Genomic DNA, 20,120 nt, shown 5'->3' with positions numbered 1-20,120 from the left:
TTCTCGTATGAAAATGAGGTCGCGGCTAATTAGCATAAACCACAACCTCATTTGCATACGCCCCACCCCCTTTTCGGGAAGCCGCGCGAGTGTCCCTATTTCCCCAACACAGAAGTTGGGAGGTATGCACCCATGAGCAGACCACCCAACACTGGTCACGCCCCCCACATTATTAGATGCTGGCCGCAACCCCTATTATTGCGCATAATAGGCCCTTGATAGTTTTCAGCTCCAGGCCCATTTAGACGTTAATCTGGCTCTGGCTCTGTGTGTACACAGCTTAATTTCTGGGTGAGTGAGAATAGATTCGGCAGATACGGCAGATTTTTTTTTTTTTTTGATGCTTTGTGTTGCGTGATCCAGACGCATTCGATTATCATTTGGCTTGTGAATTTGCACAACAGCAATCAGGTCTGCATAACCCACAAAGTGTCCCCATATGTTTTAGATTCAATATTAATTGTTTTTGGATACTGGATAATGTATCAAAATGTCCATCACCTGAGCTAAAAATGTACAGAGCTATACTAATGCTGTGTACACACGGGGGCGATAGGGGCTGAAATCGCTGGGAATATGTTCGCTGAGCGACCATATTGCCAGTGATTGGAGTGTGCACCAGCGATAAATCGCCGGGTGCGCACTCCCATTTTCAGCTCCTGAATGGTCGCTGGTCGGAGGAACATGCTCCTCCGACCAGCGACATCCCCTGCCTCTTCACCCAGCAGTGTTTAAATTTTCATCTGCGACCATCTCTGGTCGCTAGGGTGGCCAATCCCGGGATCGGGATCGGCGGGATCCCGGGATTTGGCCCCAAAATGTCCGGGATTTCAATCCCGGGATTGGAGTATCCAATCCCGGGATTTTGGGATTAGACTGCGCATGCGCAGTCTAATGCCGGGCAGCTTCTGAGCACCCGCTCAGAAGCTGCCCGGCTGTTCCCGACCCCGGCGTGCGGCCTGCGCAGCGTGACCTCTGACCGTCATGCTGCGCAGGCCAGCGTCCTGCTACAGAGGACCGCTCCCGGCCGACTCCTAGCCTCCCCTCCTGCTTCTGGTGCCGCCGCTACCTGCTCGGAGGCAGGCAAGCATCACCGCAGCGCCGCTGTCTGCCCCGCTCCCGCCAGCCTGTAAGTAAATCTGCACCCCTGCAGCGCTGCTCTGCCCCGCTCCCGGCTGCCACGCACCTGCCCGCCCATATAGGGGTGGACAGGGTGTGTTTTTCTTTTAGGGATGCCAATCCCGGGATCCCGAGAATCCCGGGATTGAGCATTTTTCAATCCCGGAATCCGGGATTGAAAAAATGCCCCGGGATTGGCATCCCTACTGGTCGCAGATGAAAACGGGACACGGGGCAATATGATTGCTGAGCAATATATTGCTAGCAATATATTGCCAGCGATCATATTGCCCCGTGTGTACGCACCTTAATATTAGGCCACGCGGTGCACGCAACAATACCCCGTATAAGGGGTATGGGTGAAACCGGACCAGGACAAAACCCCCGGACCGCCGGACCAGACATCAAACTCTGCATTTTGGAGCTTGTAGCCTCCTGTCCGGGGGATGTCCTGTCGGGGGGGGGGGGGGCTGATTTGAATGTCATACTGACTGATTCCTTGAAAGTCTCAAGTTTTGTACACTACTGGCCCTAACTGCACTTAAGATTAACTGTTAGGGATGCCACCAAGGTGGTATAGGTAGCACTGTTGCACTTGCCCAGCAGTACTTAAAGCCTCCCACAGGCTATGGCTTCACCTATAACAGGCATGTTTGTGATGGTGGGGGGGGGGGGGTGCCTGTCACACCTGTCACCAGGTAGAGGTGGAGGGGTAGAATAAAGCCTCTCTGTATGGTCCGGGCATGCCATGTAGCAAAAGCCGGATGGTCCGGACCACACAGGGAGGCTGTAATCACCCCTTCCCCATGTCCCTGGTGATAGCTATCACAGGGACCCCCGGACAAGACACCCCCCGGACAGGACACCCCCCGGACCGGACCCTACAAGCTCCGGACTGCAGATTGTGATGTCCTGTCCGGAGTGTAGTCCGGTCCGGTTTTTACATGGTCCCCCGTATAAGGGAGCAATGAAATGTGCACTGTCCAGCAGCCCACAGTGTGCAGCAGCACGTAATGAGGAGGAAATGCATTGCTGCTGACTGTCTGACAATTTCATTCTAATCATTCATTTCATGCAGCAGGTAAAATGGCAGTTATCAAATGATATGCAAAGCAGCATGACGTAGCCAACCCCTATTGGTTGTTAAAACAAGGGGCTTTTTCTTTAGTGTCAGGTTTGCGTCTCCCCCAGTTGCTGCTGATTGGCTGCGGTTCCTGGTTGTTATGGTGACTGTGGCCTGGAGGCCTCTCGTTTCTGGAGCCTGTGGAGCGGATGGAGCTGGAGGATCAGGGCAAGCCGCCGGTTGTTCCCGCGGACCTGGGCCCCGGTGTTCCTGGAGCGGAGCTTTGCCCACCCGCTGTGCCGGAGCTCCTAAGGGCGCTGTGGGATGAGCCCGAGAAGCCGAGGAGATGTCCACGGGGCCGTGTGAAGTCTCACCGGCAGCACCGGTACCGGCTGTGCCCACTGGGCAGGGAGAGCTACGGTGAGCGACTGGGCTGGTGATTTAGCTCCGTTCTCCGATGTGTAATATTGACTGCAATCACCCAGAATAATGAGGTGTGTGGGCACCAGTGTGCCACCCTTATTGCAGCCTGCTTTGTCCCATGTATTACACTCTAATTTTGGGCCATTTTTAGTTCAAAGGGCCATCCCCATACTGTACCTACAGTGTGAGATTGAGGTGTCTGTGATGAAGCATGACCCCTGTGGGTATGGAGTGGACGGGGTTTTATTGCCGAGGTCGGTGTAGACAGCATATCGGCAATCGCCATTTAAAGATCAATATGAAAATGTGGTCATGGTTAAAATATTGACAGCCAACATGCCAACACCTGCAAACAGATCAGAAACTTTTGAGCTAGGCTTAACGTTATATGCTGACATCAGGTCCCTGCCTACATTCTGGTAACAGTCAGCATTGGGATTGTTGGCAAAACATCCTATGCCCATTACATAGTCTGGTCCAGTTACACCAGTTATCATGGGGCGTATTTCACATAAACTGAATAAAAGCTCATGGCTCTAATTTGGACATGGATGTAGGAGTGATTTTATCATTTACATAAAATGACCAGTTATGTAAAAAATCATTTGTAATATGTTTTTCATGTTTATACCACACTGTCTGTCATGAATAATGTTTTCCATCGTGCAATGCATTTTGTTTTTACTAACAGCACTAAGGAAGTTACGAGAAGCCGCCAATGGGAATGACGTAGACACAGGTGCCTGACCCATATATTTCTAATTATTATTTCCCACTGGCTATGAGATCCATCCTCTAAATATCGCATTATTTTCCAGTCCAACGTTTGCTTGATGAAGGAGCAGATCCTTGTGCTGCGGATGACAAGGGCCGTACAGCACTGCACTTTGCATCCTGCAATGGAAATGACCAAATTGGTAAGAGACATAAAATGGGTGAGGGTTCTAGTTTACCTTTTTATATTGAATCCCAACAAAGGTGTGGAGGGAGTTTAGATTGACCCACCATAATGTTGTGCTGTGGACAGCACGACAATGCTCTTATCTGCATCTGATGTGCAACAGTTGAAAACTGTTGCTGTTTAGAGGCATTTATAGGTGTTTCCCATGTTCATTGAATGCTTTGTACACATTAGACATTATTTTCAATGATTTTGGCCATGCCGATGGGTCAAAACAACAACATCTTAATATTGTCTGGTGTGTATGCTCTGTATTGCTGAGGATGTGTTCTCAAGCACGTTGTTAGCGACATACACTGTTATATGTACATGCAGTATGACCAAAGACATTGCAAGCTACGTTGCTGCTGGCATCACCCATCACGCCAACCCACGGCTCTCCCCCTGTTAAAGTGCGGCTCCTGCTCCCACTCCCCTCTCATACATCAATGCGGCTCCCGGCAGGCCCCCCAGCAGCATCCCATTACGCCGGCTCCGCTCTGCGCAATGTGACATCATATCGCATATGAGAGGCAGGAGGTGCTGCCACATGACAGGAAGAGAGGACATGGTTGCAGGCCTTGAGGATGCGTAGAGTGGTAAGTATTCCTCTGCCTCTTAAGTCCATGCCGCAGCTGGGGTGGAGCGAGCGGTAGTCAGTGGCAGCAGGGTGGAGCGAGCCTGCCGCCTATGGAAATGACAGCTCCTCGGTTAGGGGGAGGCCACGGCGGGCAGGATGCACTAACCCTGACCCGCCGCGGTATTTTCACAGCACTATACTCCCTGATTCCTCCTCCCCTGTTCTAAATACAATAAAACATATATATATATCAGCAGACAGACCTTTGCAGTACTTCACATTCTGACCAGAAACTGGACTTTCTGTTCTGCCTCTTCGTGTGTTTTTTACCATCGGAGGAGTAGATTTTGTGGGGCCGAATCACTGGACCGGGACAAACCTTGTGTCCAACAGGTGGACAACCCCTTATTATTTGATAGTCCCTCCTACATCAATTTGAATACCGCCCACCATTTTTAAGACCCATAAAATCATTGTGGACGCTCCGTGATTACTTTGTCCTTACAAAGAGACAATCCTGGTAATCATCTACCTGAAGTGAAAGCTACCACAGCCACTAGACCCCTAAAGAAAAACATACGTCAATATGCCTATTTGAAATAATTTTTTAGATATCTGAATTTTACCCTTGTGAGGGAGGTCATCACAACTTATGTATTATTGAAGCAAAACCAGCTGGTATAAACGCTGCCAAATTGCTTCGGATTCTGAATTCAGCCCCTTCGAGGGAGGTATACACTGTTTACGCATATCTGAAGAAAAACACGCGGGTATTAGCGTTTTTATATCATCATGTACTAAACCCCTGATGAAGTCTTTTTAAAGACGAAACGCGTCGGGTTACTTGCTTTTCCGAAAAGGATACCATTCCCAGATGTGACTCTGAAAAAATTATTCAATAAAAAGCACACTGGTTTTATAAAGATTTGTACTGTTTTGTATTTTGCCTAACTATTGTTAGAATTTATATTTGGTGGTTGAAAGCGCTCTCTATACCTCTATTCCTCCTATTTTCAAACACCACCTCCCACTAACAGGGGGGGTCATAGAGTAGCGGCTTGTAACATTCTAAGGGCGCACGTGGGGTCATCCTTTTGATATATATATATATATATATATATCAGCATGTACCCCGGCACTCAGATAAAATTCAGCATATACTGTGCTCCGGTGCCTTCCATGGAATTATACCTTCATAGACTGGAAATAAGGCGGCACTCGTCAGACTTCATTTGCAGTGAATTCAAAAGTAGTTTATTCCGACATATGTTTCGGGCTGAGCCCGTAGTCAGGGACAAACAATGATACAAACAGTGCACATATATATACCCATCCCACAACCAAGACACCTCCCCTCATTAACCCCAACAGATCACAGCTGGGTCCTGACACGCCGATCACCTCTACGTCCGATCCTGTGTGTCCTATCCTGACGTCAGAGGCTAGTAGCGTCGGACCCAAATGCTCACAGGTGGGGTCAATCAGTTAACTTCATAAAAATCTGTATAAAAAATACAAAATACAAGCAGGTACAATGAATACCAGAAAATTTGTACATATATTAAAAACAAAAGCACACATGATTGCTTGACGGTCATATTATTGAACAAATGTTTTTATACATATTTAAATGTTCATTATTAATATCATTTTAATCATTTTAATTGTTAAGTAAACACATGTATGCATGCCGGGATTATAAGGATCAAGAAAAATTTACATTGGGTATATAGTTTAAAGAGATCTGAGATACAAAGCTGGAAAATAGTATTGTTTATAAAAAACAAGATAAACCCAAATACTCGTTTAACCCCTTTGGCGCAATGGTCTCAAGTTTATGTATCCATTTACACTCTAATTGTAACAACAATTTATTTCTATTTCCCCCTCTTATTAAAGTAGGTATGTGATCAATTAATTTTGATCGTATAGATGATAGAGTGCCCAAATCTAGCACAATGTCTGGCCATCGGTTGATCACTCGCTCCAGAATTTAAAGCTGAGCGTATGGCCAACCGATGGTTAGCCATCCTTTCTTTAAAAGTGGTGCTGGTCTTCCCCACATATACTAAACCACATGGACAAGTTAAAGTATATATCACGTATCTAGATGTACATGTGAGAATATGCTGAATGTTATATTTCTTGCCGCTATGTGAATGTAGAAAGTGGTCACTGGCTGTCATTGCGCTGCAGGTAGTACACCCAGTACAGCGATAGCAGCCAGGTTTGCGTCTTAAGAAGTGTGCTGGCTGGTTATTAACCCCTAAATCTGTTACATCTAATTTTACCAAAGATTGTTTAAGGTTTCTACCATTGCTGTATGCCGGCATCAATCGTACATCATGAAACATGGGCAGATCGCGGTCAGCATTCACCATTGGCCACAAATTTTTTATTTTCTTTGTGGTCTGCCTGCTGGCCACCGAATATTGATTTACCCAAGGGATAATTTTATCCTTTTTCTTTTCTACCGGTTTGGGCAGCAGACAAACATCACGGGGAATGAGCATCACTCTATCTCTGGCAGCTATAAGTTCTTTATGAGGGTAACTGCGTTTTTCAAATTTGGTGACCATAGTATTTAATGCCTCAAGGACTGCCCCCTCATCGCTGGTGATTCGTCTCACTCGAAGCATCTGCGAGAAGGGGAGCCCTTTTCTCAATGGGAGAGGGTGAAAGCTGTCATTAACCAAAATGGTATTTCTGTCAGTTGGCTTGACGTACAGATTGGTCGTGATATTACCACTCTCAATGTGTATCTGCACGTCAAGGAAACTGATCACCGATGTGCTAATATCATATGTAAACTGAATAGCTTCTCCTTTGGCATTGTGTTCATCCAATATCTGTTGTAACATAGCTGCCTCGCCAGTCCACACAATCAAGAGATCGTCAATAAATCTCACAAAATAAATCATTCTGGTAACAACCATCGGCTGGGAAAAGATTTTACGTTCTTGTTGGCACATAAAGGCATTGGCATACGACGGGGCCAAACTGGACCCACACTGGACCCCATATATATATATATATATATATATATATATATATATATATATATAAGCACACTGACACAGCAGCATATGAGTTATCAATGTTTCAGGTGCATTTATTGGAGCACCTTTCGTCAGGATACAAAAATGAAAGGTTTGACTTGGCATAGACACAAAATGGGGCGTGGCCTACTTCCAAATAGACCACGCCCTTTTTTGGCGTGCACATGTTGTTGGCTCTTTAGCTTGACTACAGATATTTTTCGGCTTTTTACCTCTGACTGGTTGGCCACCCCTGACCTAGTGTGTGCACCCAGCATTAAGCAGAAAGGTGTAAGGGTTAGCATTACAGCCTTACAGCCCTGAGGTCTTTCCACCATGACCCTAACTTTGTGTAGTCTATATATTCTCCCAGTGCTTACATGGGCTTCCTACCATAATTCAAAAATATAATGGTAGGTTAATTGTCTCTTAACAAACCGGGACTCTTATGAATTACACAGGTTCTATGGCTGATTAAACCAAGGACAAATGCAGGCTTGAATTCAGACAGCATATACTTGTTTTTGCATAATTTTTCACAAAAAAAAGTATTTTTCGTTCTTTGGATTCAGATAGCCACAGAACATGTATAATACATTAGTGTCAAGGTTTAGGGATGGTATGATAGGCCTACAGTATGTATGACTGATTATCCTCTGTAAAAACACTGCAGAATGTATGTGCGCAATATAAATAACTGATAATTAATGTGTATGTACAATATAAATACCTAATAAATAAACAACATAAATTTGTATCATACATGTTAGAAATGACATACACTTTAACAAGCCTTAATATAACACATTTCACATAGCAGTGGTGTAATTACAGTAATCTTATCTGTAAATATGAATTTTCTGATGCATAGCAGTCAATTGAAACTGACTGAAACAGAAATTATGCATGAACTATATTATCGGTACTTGTTTCCTAGCACGGCCACAATCTTATGGATCGTGTACCTTTTAAGTTAAGGTACACGATCCACACGATGGACCCGATTTCAAATCAGGTCCATTTTGCCGGCTAGGACACAATATCGGGGGCATCGCGTCGGTCGGGACCATTAACATTGGTACCGACGCGATGCCCCCCATTTTTCCATAGGCTTCAATGTTAAAAAATATTTTAACATTGAAATCGTGTCGGGAAAGGTAAAATATCGGGGGCATCGTGTCGGTCGGGACCATTAACATTGGTCCCAACGCGATGCCCCCGATTTTTCCATAGGCTTCAATGTTAAAATATTTTTCAACATTGAAATCGTGAGAAAATGTGAAATGGGCCAATATGACCCATTTCACATTATAGATGTCCCCGTCGTCACCCCACGCTAGACGCCAACCCGAAGCGTGGCGAGCACAGCGAGCCCGCGAGGGGCGGCGGTGCGCGTCCTCCGACCTTTTCATTCCCCTACTATCCACGTCGGCGTGGAGTTAAGAATAGAATAGTGTGGCGAGCCACCGAGCCCGAAGCGTGGCGAGTGCACGCGTATAACTTCACAGGTATACGCGTCCTCTCGCGGGGCTCGCTGCGCTCGCCACACTATTCTATTCTCAACTCCACGCCGACGTGGATAGTAGGGGAATGAAAAGGTCGGAGGACGCGCACCGCCGCCCCTTGCGGGCTCGCTGCGCTCGCCACGCTTCGGGTTGGCGTCTATCGTGGGGTGGGGTTTACGCCGTTAAATTTGGGGGGGTTGGGAATATTTTACATTGAATCCAATGTAAAATCGGGTCCCAGGGACCCGATTTACATCTCATTCAATGAAAAAATCGGGTCGAAGGTCGATCGCATGCGACCAAATCGCATGCGATGCGATCGACCCGATTTTTCCGACACGACCACCCTGATGTAAATCGGTGTGGCCGTGCTAGGAAACAAGTACCATATTATCTAATTTTGTGTATTTTTACATATAATATATTCAGTATAATCTATGTTCTGACTTCTTTTAGTACATTTGCTACTGGACCATGGTGCTGATCCAAATCAGAGGGATGGCTTGGGAAATACCCCATTGCATTTGGGTAGGATATGTTTTTTGTAAACCTCCTTCATTTCTCCTGAGGTAATGATTGCGTACACTATGTAACTGCATTTTGTTTTCTTCCTAGCTGCTTGTACAAGCCATGTCCCAGTGATTACAACACTTTTGCAGGGAGGTAAGACCTATTTTGTTATACTCCGTAGACTACATTACTGGATGTGTGACTTGTTGGTATGGGGGGGGTAAAGCTGTATCAGCACACATAATGTGCACTGATACCTTTCCTCGCCCATGTATTCCTGTGTCTGTGATGTGAAATGTCAGGGGCATTATGCACCCATTTCATTATTGTTGCTGCTATCTTCAAGTTGCACTGACTGTTTATATACCTACATCTATCAACTTGGACAGCTGCAGGCTTCATTACCTTCTCACCACAGCAGGGACAACTCTTATCCCTGGCTTCTGGCTTGCACGGTAGATCTTGGGATAATAACTAGGCGGGAGGAGAGACAACGCATCACCAATAGGCTAATAGGGGAATCCCTGTAGTGGAAGATTTCACTCCACCACTTAGGTAAACTGGTATTTCTACATCTCGTCGCTACTGCTTCCTGTTTCACCTTGGTAAATAGGCAAAGCAGGAAGCATCAAACCACGCGGGTATAATTCATCTGCCAGTTGAAAAGTACTAAATTTACTTTTAAGAAATGATGTGTTTGCTCTTGTTTTTTACCCCCAAGGTGCCAGAGTGGATGCTTTAGACCGCGCGGGACGGACACCACTGCATTTAGCTAAGTCAAAGCTGAACATTTTGCAGGATGGAAAATCACAGACTCTAGAATCTCTGCGACTAGAGGTGAAACAGGTGAGAGTTGAAGATGTTGACCGAAAGTAAAGCTGGGTACACAACTAAAGATGTATCTGTCCAATCTGTCTGGTGGGAACAAAACTCTGGTAATGTATGGGAGCAAATGACAATAGATCAATTGCTCCCACATGCTGAAAAATGAAACCTCGCACATTCAGACAAATTGGTTAAATCCGTTTGATTTAACATTTATCCAAACAATCCTTTTTGATAATTTTCCAGAGTTTGGGTGCAAATTGCTGATTTTTATTTGCTCCCATACATTGCGAGAAATTTGTTCCCACCAGACAGATTGGACAGATAAATCTGGTGTGTGCCCAGCTTTAAAGCCTAGGATCGGTTTCCAATGGATCGGGTCAAGAAATCGGCTGAAAATTGGCCAAATCACGTTTGATATCTGCTCCGACTCAATGCTTGGTCCCGTTTGCATCGAGGCTGAGGTCAAACATGCTGCATAAAAGCTAAATTGTATGTGCAGCCGCCAGCTTTTTAGCCACCACAATGTACCGCATCCGTGTTCCCTTGAACTGTCATGGCAGCTCCCCGGGAATCCTTTTACATGTGATAAATCAATTTATCACATGTAAAATATGGCATTTTAAGTGCCAAGTCAGATGTTTGCTCTCCAGAGGAGCTGCTGGGGGGGAGCTCAAGGGAAATCAGCCACTGTCTATCCTTAAGGTTTTTTATTTTCGTTAGGCTTTAGAGATCCAATCTGAAAAGGAAAAAAGGCAGATTAAAAATTTAAAAAACCTAGAGGAAAATTAAATTGGTTATATACAAAAAATCACACACATCCCATTGAAACAGACCCAGTGTAGCAGTATAATGCATTTAAACCCATTTAAAGTGATAGGCACAAAATGAAAAAGTGCTGTTTGTCCCAAAAGCTAACTTATCGCACATTTTAGCTTGCCACCATAGAAGGCTGTGAGCTGATATGTGTCCCAACACAGCTATTCACGACCCAATGGAGCAACAATTTAATTGCTCAATGTGGCACCATCTAATGGTAGTCTTTGGGAGAGAAAAAAATAACTTTCCCCTTTGAGATAATATTCAATATATGGTTTATAATTTTAATCTTATTAACAGACTGCTAATTATATTTTCCTGCTTCATATCAGAAGTGTGTAGTATGCAAGTCTATTTTAAATAAATGTGTTTTTTGTGAGACATTGTCATATGATTTCTAGATCATCCAGATGTTGCGGGAATATCTGGAAAAACTGGGACAGCAGGAACAGACAGAACAGCTGAATCAGATCTGTTCTAGACTACAGAGGACAAGCACCAAGGAGCAGGTAATAACTAACCCAGAATATATAAAATGCATTATAGATACTAATCTTGGTCATCCTGGAAAGTTTTTTGGTAGTTGGGCTTTATTGTTTGTGCAGCTCATCCTATCTGTCTGTTGGCCTTCAACTCTACAGCAGAATTGGTGGTTTTTGGACACACAATGTGCACAGAATCATTCATACAATTAAGCTGCTGGGTCAGTAAACCAAGGGGTTAATGCTCGTTGCCAAGGGGTTAAGGCATGGGTCTTCAAACTGCGGCCCTCCAGATGTTGTGAAACTACAAATCCCAGCATGCCTTGCCACAGTTTTAACACTCCCTTATAGAAAAACTGGAGAGGCATGATGGGATTTGTAGTTTCACAACATCTGGAGGGCCGCAGTTTGAAGACCCATGGGTTAAGGGTATCAGATCCTCGGAGGAAACAGATGCTAAAAGTCATGTTTGACCTCTAGCGTCTATCTCCTCCGAGGCGGAGGAGTGCAGGGGAAGGAGGCAGCAGCAGGCAAAGGAGTGCAGGGGAAAGTGGTGGCAGACCCATTGAACGACCGGTTGCATGTGATCTCAATCACGACTGATCAGACGCGTAGCATGTCTGATCAGTGGAACAACTATTCGCCCCGTGAAACTGCGCATTGCACGATTGTGTGCACACAATGTGCATGCAGTCCGTCATACAACCTGTCGAGATTGTACGCTTGGGGCTGGGCGGTCTTTGTCCTGGCACACGCAAATATAAGTCAGTCTCCATTGATTTAAATTTGCAACCATCGAAATTATTTCTCCTGCTGCGTGACATGCGAGGGTATATGTTTTCACAACCCATCCCTTCGCATGGTTGCAAGGGGATATGGTGGTGGGGTGTGTATTCGCCAGGGCGGCCTTTGCAGCTTGCAGTCAACCAGAATGAGGGCCAAAATCTGCAACCATTTCTGATGTTTAGTATTGATTTTTTTTTTTTTTCTGCCATATTCAATAGTTTCCAAAATGGCTGGAGAAGTGACCTCTTTTATTCCTGTCTTTGCAATTTTGTACTCTTCTTCATATATGTGAATGTTAAAATACTGTACCTTACCTGAATTGCATATAATTTACAATACCTGTGGGTTTTCAATAAATTATTATTATTTAAAAAAATAATAATAATCACGCCATATAGTTCATTTAAGCTATACTATCCTATATTTTTTTTTTTGTTGGTACTTGTTTCCTAGCACGGCGCCACCGATTTTAATTGTATTGATCGGGGCCGCAAAAATCGCGTCCATCGCATGCCAACCAAATCGACTCGATTTTTACATTGGAATCCATGTAAAATGTTCCCTGAAACCCCCCCCCCCCCCTTCCGATGGGTGAAATGGCCCTCCATTGTTAACGCCACCCCACTATTGACTCCAACCCGAAGCGTGACAAGCGCAGCGAGCCCGAGAGGGGCGGCGGTACGAGTCCTCCAACCTTTTCATACCCCCCCTATCCTTGTCGGCGTGGAGTTGATTTTATATAGTGTGGCGAGCGCAGCGAGCCACCGAGCCCGAAGCGTGGCGAGGGGACGCACATTAGTTCACAGGTATACGTGTCCGCTCGCCACACTATATAAGATCAACTACACGCCGACGTGGATAGTGGGGGTATGAAAAGGTCGGAGGACGCGCACCGCCGCCCCTCGCGGGCTCGCTGTGCTCGCCACGCTTCGGGTTGGCGTCAATAGTGGGGTGGTGTTAACAATGGGGGCCATTAACCATACTTAATACCCATGAGGGGGCATATACAATAAGATATTGGCCCTTTTCCCATTTGTTCCCTATGTAAAATCGGGTTGATCGCGTCGATCGCATTGGATGCCATTATAATGGCATGCGCCCGACGCGTCAACGCGATTTTAACTTTAAATCTAATTTAACATTGTTCGCTATGGGAAAATCGCGTCGGTCGCATCGCGGCCTATTATAATGGGCCGCAATGGACGCGATCAACGCGATTTTGTCTTTACCGGCAATTAAAGCTGGTAATTGACAGAAAATCGGGTCCATCGTGTCGATCGCATGCCTTAAGTACCTTTAACTTAAGGCATGCGATCAACCCCGACGGGCGCCGTGCTAGGAAACAAGTACTTTTTTTTTTTTTTTTTTTTTTTTTATAAATAATGCTGTTACAGAGCTGTGCTTTTATTTTCAGGTGGATGAAGTGACAGAGCTTTTGGCCAGCTTCACTTCTCTAACCCTCCAGATGCAGAACATGGAAAATAGGTAGCCAAAGATGCTCTGATTGATCCTCACTGCTCTACTGCATCAGGAGCTCTGCAGTACTCCGTTGTTATGGTGATGTAGTGTCTTCACTACCGTGCAGCGTCTGCATTACTTCATATATACCAACTTCAGCATACTTTCCCATTGCTAATCGCTATCTTCAGAGTTTTTGCAAAATTTCCTTGTAAAGGATGAAGACATTTAAAAGGCTGTGACAAAAGCTATTAATAAAACAAGGACTCCTTTCTAAACTGAACAACAAAGGAGTGTCTATGTTGGTACGATGTTCACACCAACCAACTGTTATTCCTTAACTCAAGGAATTATATACTTTGAGGTGTTTTGTGAATATACATGTCCTGTGTAATTTTTTAGCAATGCTGTTAAATTGTACACTTTGTGCTGTGTCTTGTTAAAATATTAATCTTTACCTTGGCTGTTTAATCCCTGGTCTTACCTTTTTGTTTGTGTGCACATAAGCGTATCTGATGGATCCTATTTCATGTCCTTAGGCTGAAGTTTGCTTGTAAGAAAGTCCTTACAATTGCTACTTGTTCAGGTCACTTATAATCTGTATAAGAAAGTGTTTTCTAAAAACCTTTTCAATGCTCATTTAATAATGTCCTTACTGCAAATCTGGTGCAAACCTACTAATATGTCTGCTCTTTTCTGGAGGCAACACAGTCATTTTCTATAGGGACATGTTTATGGCTAAGCACTTAAGTGAAAGCCAGTGTGCTGGTAATATGGTGCTATACTGCCTGTTCTAACTCATTAAAATTTAAATTGTTCCATAAATGTGCACGCAGAGCAGGTTGTTCCATAAATGTGCACGCAGAGCAGGTTGTTCCATAAATGTGCACGCAGAGCAGGTTGTTCCATAAATGTGCACGCAGAGCAGGTTGTTCCATAAATGCGCACGCAGAGCAGGTTGTTCCATAAATGCGCACGCAGAGCAGGTTGTTCCATAAATGCGCACGCAGAGCAGGTTGTTCCATAAATGCGCACGCAGAGCAGGTTGTTCCATAAATGCGCACGCAGAGCAGGTTGTTCCATAAATGCGCACGCAGAGCAGGTTGTTCCATAAATGCGCACGCAGAGCAGGTTGTTCCATAAATGCGCACACAGAGCAGGTTGTTGCATAAATGCGCACACAGAGCAGGTTGTTGCATAAATGTGCACACAGAGCAGGTTGTTGCATAAATGTGCACACAGAGCAGGTTGTTCCATAAATGTGCACACATTTTCCTGTGCAGTGTGCATAAGAGCTATATGGAATGTAGGCATGCAAACCCTTTAAATGTGCTTTATAAAATAATCCTATATGACCCAAGAAGGTTATAAATGTTGTTCAATAGGCTTTAATAAAAAGTAAAATATTAATTTGCTGATATAAACCTTTGCTGATAGCGAAATATGAATTGACAAATAGGGTCTTAATTTGCTCTCTCAAATCTAGATATATACTAATTTGTGAGGCTCGTCTGATATTCCTGGTGTAGCCCATCCACAGAGCATTTCTGCAGGCTGGTGGTCAGTGTCCGCTTGGTTATACCCCTTTCACGCCAGAAATGCCAACCTGGGAATTAAATTACTGGGACATTCCCAGTTTGGGCCCCATTAATACATGCTTTTGAAGCAGGTACATCCTGGGTTGGCACCTTTCATACTGAACCTGGGTTGACCCTGCATTTTTTATGAGATTGTCATTAGAAATTGACTTTCTTTAGGCCCACAAAGATGTAATCATTAGAGAGAGGGAGTGGGGTAGAGGTAGAAGGAGAGAGTGAGAGAGAGGGTGGGCCATTGCAGGCTTTCAGGAGTTAAATAGCACTGCTCGGGTCTGTTGTGCCACAGAGCTTGCACAGTGTCTTCCTGTATGCTGTGCAATTGCCAATGCAGGCTTTCAAGGGTTCTGCTGTGTGATGCCTCTGCGTCTCTGGAAATCCACAACAACAGGAAGTTGCCCTGCATAGCCAATAGGCAACACGGGAAGGAGGGACATGTCCCTGCATTTTTCATACCAGCCAGTAACCCTGGAAGGTCCCTGGACCAACCCTGGTAGCTAGCAGGGTTAAATTCCTGGGCAGCAGTTGGGAATTTTGGCTTGTGTGAAAGGGGTATTAGAGAAGCAACCCTTCCCAAAATAGCTGCCTAGGAAGGTAGGACAACATTATGGGTTTAACCCTTTCAGTACAAACATATCTGTGAGAGATGTTCAAAATATATGCTAAAAATGCCAGCATTGCTCACTTTTGTTATATAATATCAAATAAATGTGGTGTAAAAAAAGACTATTTCCTATATAAGGTAAACATTACAGGTCACGATGATGATTATAAATGCTTGCTTGACGATTTTTTTTTACTCCCATTTTGACAAATTTACTTGGCACTCAAAGGGGTAAGTATAATTCCTTTGGGTATCTCTGGTATAATTTTCGATACTTGTGTATTATCACGGCGCCCCCGATTTTCCATCGCAGGGCATTGTACGATTAAAAATTGCATTGCATGCGATGTGATGCGATTTCACCCGATTTCTAATTGTACAGGCACCCAGATGCCTTATTACCATGTTAAATGCCCCCCCAGACCCGATTTTTAATTGTATACCCACCCTCATGGGTCATGAGTATGTGAAATGCCCCCCCTCCCATTGTTAACGCCACCCCACTATGAACGCCAACCCGAAGCGTGGCAAGCGGCGGCGGTACGCGTCCGCCGACCTTTTCATACCCCCACTATCCACGTCGGCATGGAGTTGATTTTATAAAGTGTGGTGAGCGCAGTGAGCCACCGAGCCCGAAGCGTGGCGAGCGGACGTGTATACCTGTGAAGTTATGCGCGTCCCCTCGCCACAATTGTGGCTCGCTGCGTTCGCCACACTTTATAAAATCAACTCCACGCCGACGTGATAGTGGGGGTATGAAAAGGTCGGAGGGTGCGTATCGCCGCCCCTCGCGAGCTTACTGCGCTCGCCACGCTTCGGATTGGCGTTGATAGTGGGGGGCCGTTAACAATGTGGGGGCATTTTACATATTTATTACCCATCAGGGTGGGTATACAATTAAAAATCATTATTTGATAACTGTTTTCTGTATATTACCATGTGGTTCTTTAGGTCTACCCAATTTATCTCTCTCCAATTCATAGGGGGTATGCAATGTGCTGCCGCTACTTCCGACATGGGAAATAGTGGCGGCTCCCTATTCAATGCTGTCTTTAGCGACAGCATTGATGCGGGATCACGGCAGAACGGGCCCGACTTTAGAAGCTGTCGGGCCCATTCTGCCTATAACGGCCGTGGATTGTCACGATCTGGGCCGCAGATCACCAATCCAGGGCCGTTTTCGCGGCCATGTCCCTTTGCGGCAGGGGGGACATTGAATCCCGCCTATCGTTCTGTGGTCAATCAGCATGCAAACGGGCCAGGATCATGGCTGTCGGCGGGGATCGACAGCCGTGATCCCAGATTGCATACCCCCCTTAGTACATGAAGTAGATCACTTAATCTTTCCTACCTGAGGAAAAAACACAAAACACCAGTCCTACTGTTTTGACTATTATGCTATGAGAACGAAAAAATGTAACCCTAATTTTATTACATTGGATCAATTGTTTGTATATTTGGTTAAAAACATAATCAAAGTAATGTTTCCATTTTATTTTTTTTGTTGTGTGTGGGTGTGCAGCACTTACTCTAAAGACTTATACATACACAAAGATGTGTCAGTAACGACCCATCTTTAACTACCATCTTTCATTTTCACCCTTGAAGTGAAAATGAACGACCTCAGCATTGCAGGTGATCACTGGTGCACGACGGCTGACAAATGACCACAAACGATGCAGGACCTTTTCTATTGAAAAAACAAACAATGTTAACGACCATAGCCAAATTGACCTGCATGCATTGAAGATGGCTATGGTCTTTAACGACCCATGGGTACGGCGCATCGTTGGTAGTCGTCCATCATTCACAGCATAAACAGTAGACGATGTTAAAAGATTCACCTCCTAAACGACCCTGAACGATGTCGTTCTGGGTTGTTCAGGAGGTGATTTATAATGGTGTCGTTCATCATCATTAAGAAGACATCGTAGTGTGTGTACGGGCCTTAACAAACTACAGCAGTGGTTTTCAAAGTGTGTGTCCCACAGCCTTCTGATTGTGGCCCATGACCATGTTATTAATAACTACTGCCACTTTACAGACACAGTAGCTGCTGCAACAAAAGTCGCTAACGTGTGCACCTCTCAATCAGGCCCTGTAAGGAAAACAGTGGTAAAGGGGGAAAGTTACTAAGACAAGAGCACTATTTCAGGAAATCGGTGGCCGGCAGGGTGCTGGCATCAGCTGACAAGGAGGGAGGGACAGCTGAGAGCATTACGAGGTAGTAGAAAAAGACTGCAGCACAGTCTAGTTCTACTTTTGATTCCCATGCCGCAGGGCCACGCATCGGGATCGGGTGTGGGGAAACACGGTGCAATTCGCACTAACTTGCTATTGAAATCAATTGCCAACCTCAAACACCAGCTTTCTGTCAAACAACTTGCATATGACAAGCAATAAAAAAAATAGCAGGTTGTTATGAGGATATGGGTTCTTTAATCATCCAGACACGAGCAGATTAAACCAAAATAATGGTTTATTTTCCACAACACACAACAACAAATGCTATACAGGAACAATAGGCCAAGTAGCACCCCAAACATGCAGTCCTTGTAGAATTACAGTTCCAAACCATTTCCACACCTCAAAACTATCACTAATCCACAATGCTGGGATAGCAGGTTAGTCCTCCCAATTTCACAGGGATCCCCACCGCAACCCTATGACGTATTCCACAAAGACGTGGATAGTGCAGGAAATCTGTATAATTCCACACAGCACTGGACACAGGGGACTAGTTGAGCCCAGCCAGGGCGGATGATGCATTTCACAAGATACTTAGGGCCAGGGCGGATGATGCATTTCACAAGATACTTAGGCAGGATAGCGATTACCATGAGGAGCTGACCTGCGCATGCTATTTAGAAACCTCCCAAATTCACTGCAGCCGCAGCAGTCATGTGGCCTGGAGAGAATGCCGAGCAGTGTCCGGGAGCGAGTTGCTGAGCAGTGGCCGGGAGAGGGTCACGAGGATCAAGACACAAGCAGCGGCCGGGGAGCAGGTGACGAACAGCGGGGTCAGGAGACCCCTTGCCTCACTTCCCCACACCCTCCTCTTTCCCCTCACCTAACCACATCACCCCTGTCATCTCACTCCTTCTTGTCCCCTATCTTCTCCCCCCAGCACCTCTATTGTCACCTCATCCTCTCTGTCACCTTACCCCCTTCTCAAGAAACCCCTGGCCACCTCACCCCATCATGCCCAACCACATCACCTTCAGCACCTCACCTTCTCTATCGCCCCCTCTATCCTAACCCTTTATTAACCTCACCCCTCCGTCACCTCACCAACACCCCGTTTGCTTTGCACACCCCCTTTTCTGCAACCACACCCTCTTTTCAGTTCAGTGCTCTTTACTTGCCCCCTTGGGTAAACGTTGTCAGCCAGCCCCTGGAAGAAGGTCAGAGCTGAAGGGACCCATGTATCATATAAAATGTGCAGCTAATTCCCTGAATACACATTTTGTAACGGGGTGGGGTTAACCGCGAACATTAAGTATCACCAGAATGTATGTAGGAGTGATCACAGCAGGAATCTCCAATCCCTGCTGCGATCCCTCCTGCCCCACTCGCAACCGCATCCCTATAGATCAGTGGTGGGTCCCGGGGCTACCGGCATCCTGATACTGGGATACAGACCCCACCACCACCTCCCCAAAGCAGAGTGCACCTGTCTCTGCGTCTGCAGGTTGATACTTTCAAACAAAAGGATCGCATTGGTGGAAAATGCCACCCAGAGCGCATTGCATTTGCGATCCAATGATAAATGGGCCCTAAAGTCAAAAGTTACTAGTTAAATTATTTTTTTTGTGATGTATAAACATACAGGTTGGTTACTATCCTCTCAGAGAAACACCAGTTTGTTCTGTGTGATAGATTAACAACATTACATAACATACACTGTATGGATGTACTAAAAGGAATGACAGTGGAATGACACTGCTGATAAGGAATGCCAATTGACTATAATGGGAGAGAATGACTTTTATATTAATATTTCTGAAATTATTGCACATATCAACTATATAATTTCAGAAATATTAATATAAAAGTCATTTTCTCCCATTATAGTCAATTGGCATTCCTTATCAGTCATTCCACTGTCATTCCACTGTCATTCCTTTTAGTATGTCCCACACTGTAGTAGAAAAGCATACACTGTAGTAGAGAAACCCTGCTGACAGCGCTCACTAGAGCAGGCATTCCCAACCACGGTCCTCAAGGCACACCAACAGTGCAGGTTTTAGTGATATCCAGGCTTTACAGATGGTTTAATGATAATTCCTGAGCTACTAATTAAGTCACCTGTGCTCAAGCCTGGATATCTAGAAAACCTGCACTGTTGGTGTGCCTTGAGGACCGTGGTTGGG

General features: G+C 45.2%; 1 protein-coding gene across 2 annotated transcripts; it reads left to right on the top strand.

Annotated features, from left to right (window-relative positions):
- Positions 1-2,183: 2,183 nt before the first annotated feature.
- ANKRD54 (ankyrin repeat domain 54) lies at positions 2,184-14,958 on the top strand. 2 transcript variants are annotated; one of them, XR_014454355.1, is made up of 9 exons: positions 2,184-2,602; positions 3,297-3,344; positions 3,424-3,522; positions 9,125-9,196; positions 9,284-9,331; positions 9,900-10,024; positions 11,224-11,331; positions 13,505-14,476; positions 14,796-14,958. XR_014454355.1 is itself a non-coding variant. In XM_083156453.1 (8 exons), exons 1-8 carry the CDS (start codon positions 2,392-2,394, stop codon positions 13,577-13,579), a joined length of 786 nt encoding a protein of 261 aa, XP_083012579.1. In that variant the 5' UTR covers positions 2,184-2,391; the 3' UTR covers positions 13,580-14,958. The 2 variants fall into 2 exon arrangements, 1 of the variants encoding a protein (XP_083012579.1); XM_083156453.1 differs by having other exon boundaries at positions 13,505-14,958.
- The last annotated feature ends 5,162 nt before the right edge of the window (positions 14,959-20,120 follow it).

Source organism: Crinia signifera, chromosome 8 (assembly GCF_055691185.1).
Source record: "Crinia signifera chromosome 8, ASM5569118v1, whole genome shotgun sequence".
Classification (NCBI taxonomy): Eukaryota; Metazoa; Chordata; class Amphibia; order Anura; family Myobatrachidae; genus Crinia; species Crinia signifera.
Note: the sequence above shows the minus strand (reverse complement) of the source record. Positions and strands in the feature narration are given on the sequence as shown.

Coding starts and splice junctions, on each gene's coding strand:
- ANKRD54 (XM_083156453.1), top strand. CDS start 2,392: ATGGAGCTGGAGGATCAGGGCAAGCCGCCGGTTGTTCCCGCGGACCTG. Junction 2,603..3,296: donor ACTGGGCAGGGAGAGCTACG/GTGAGCGACTGG, acceptor TTTTACTAACAG/CACTAAGGAAGTTACGAGAA. Junction 10,025..11,223: donor TGCGACTAGAGGTGAAACAG/GTGAGAGTTGAA, acceptor TATGATTTCTAG/ATCATCCAGATGTTGCGGGA.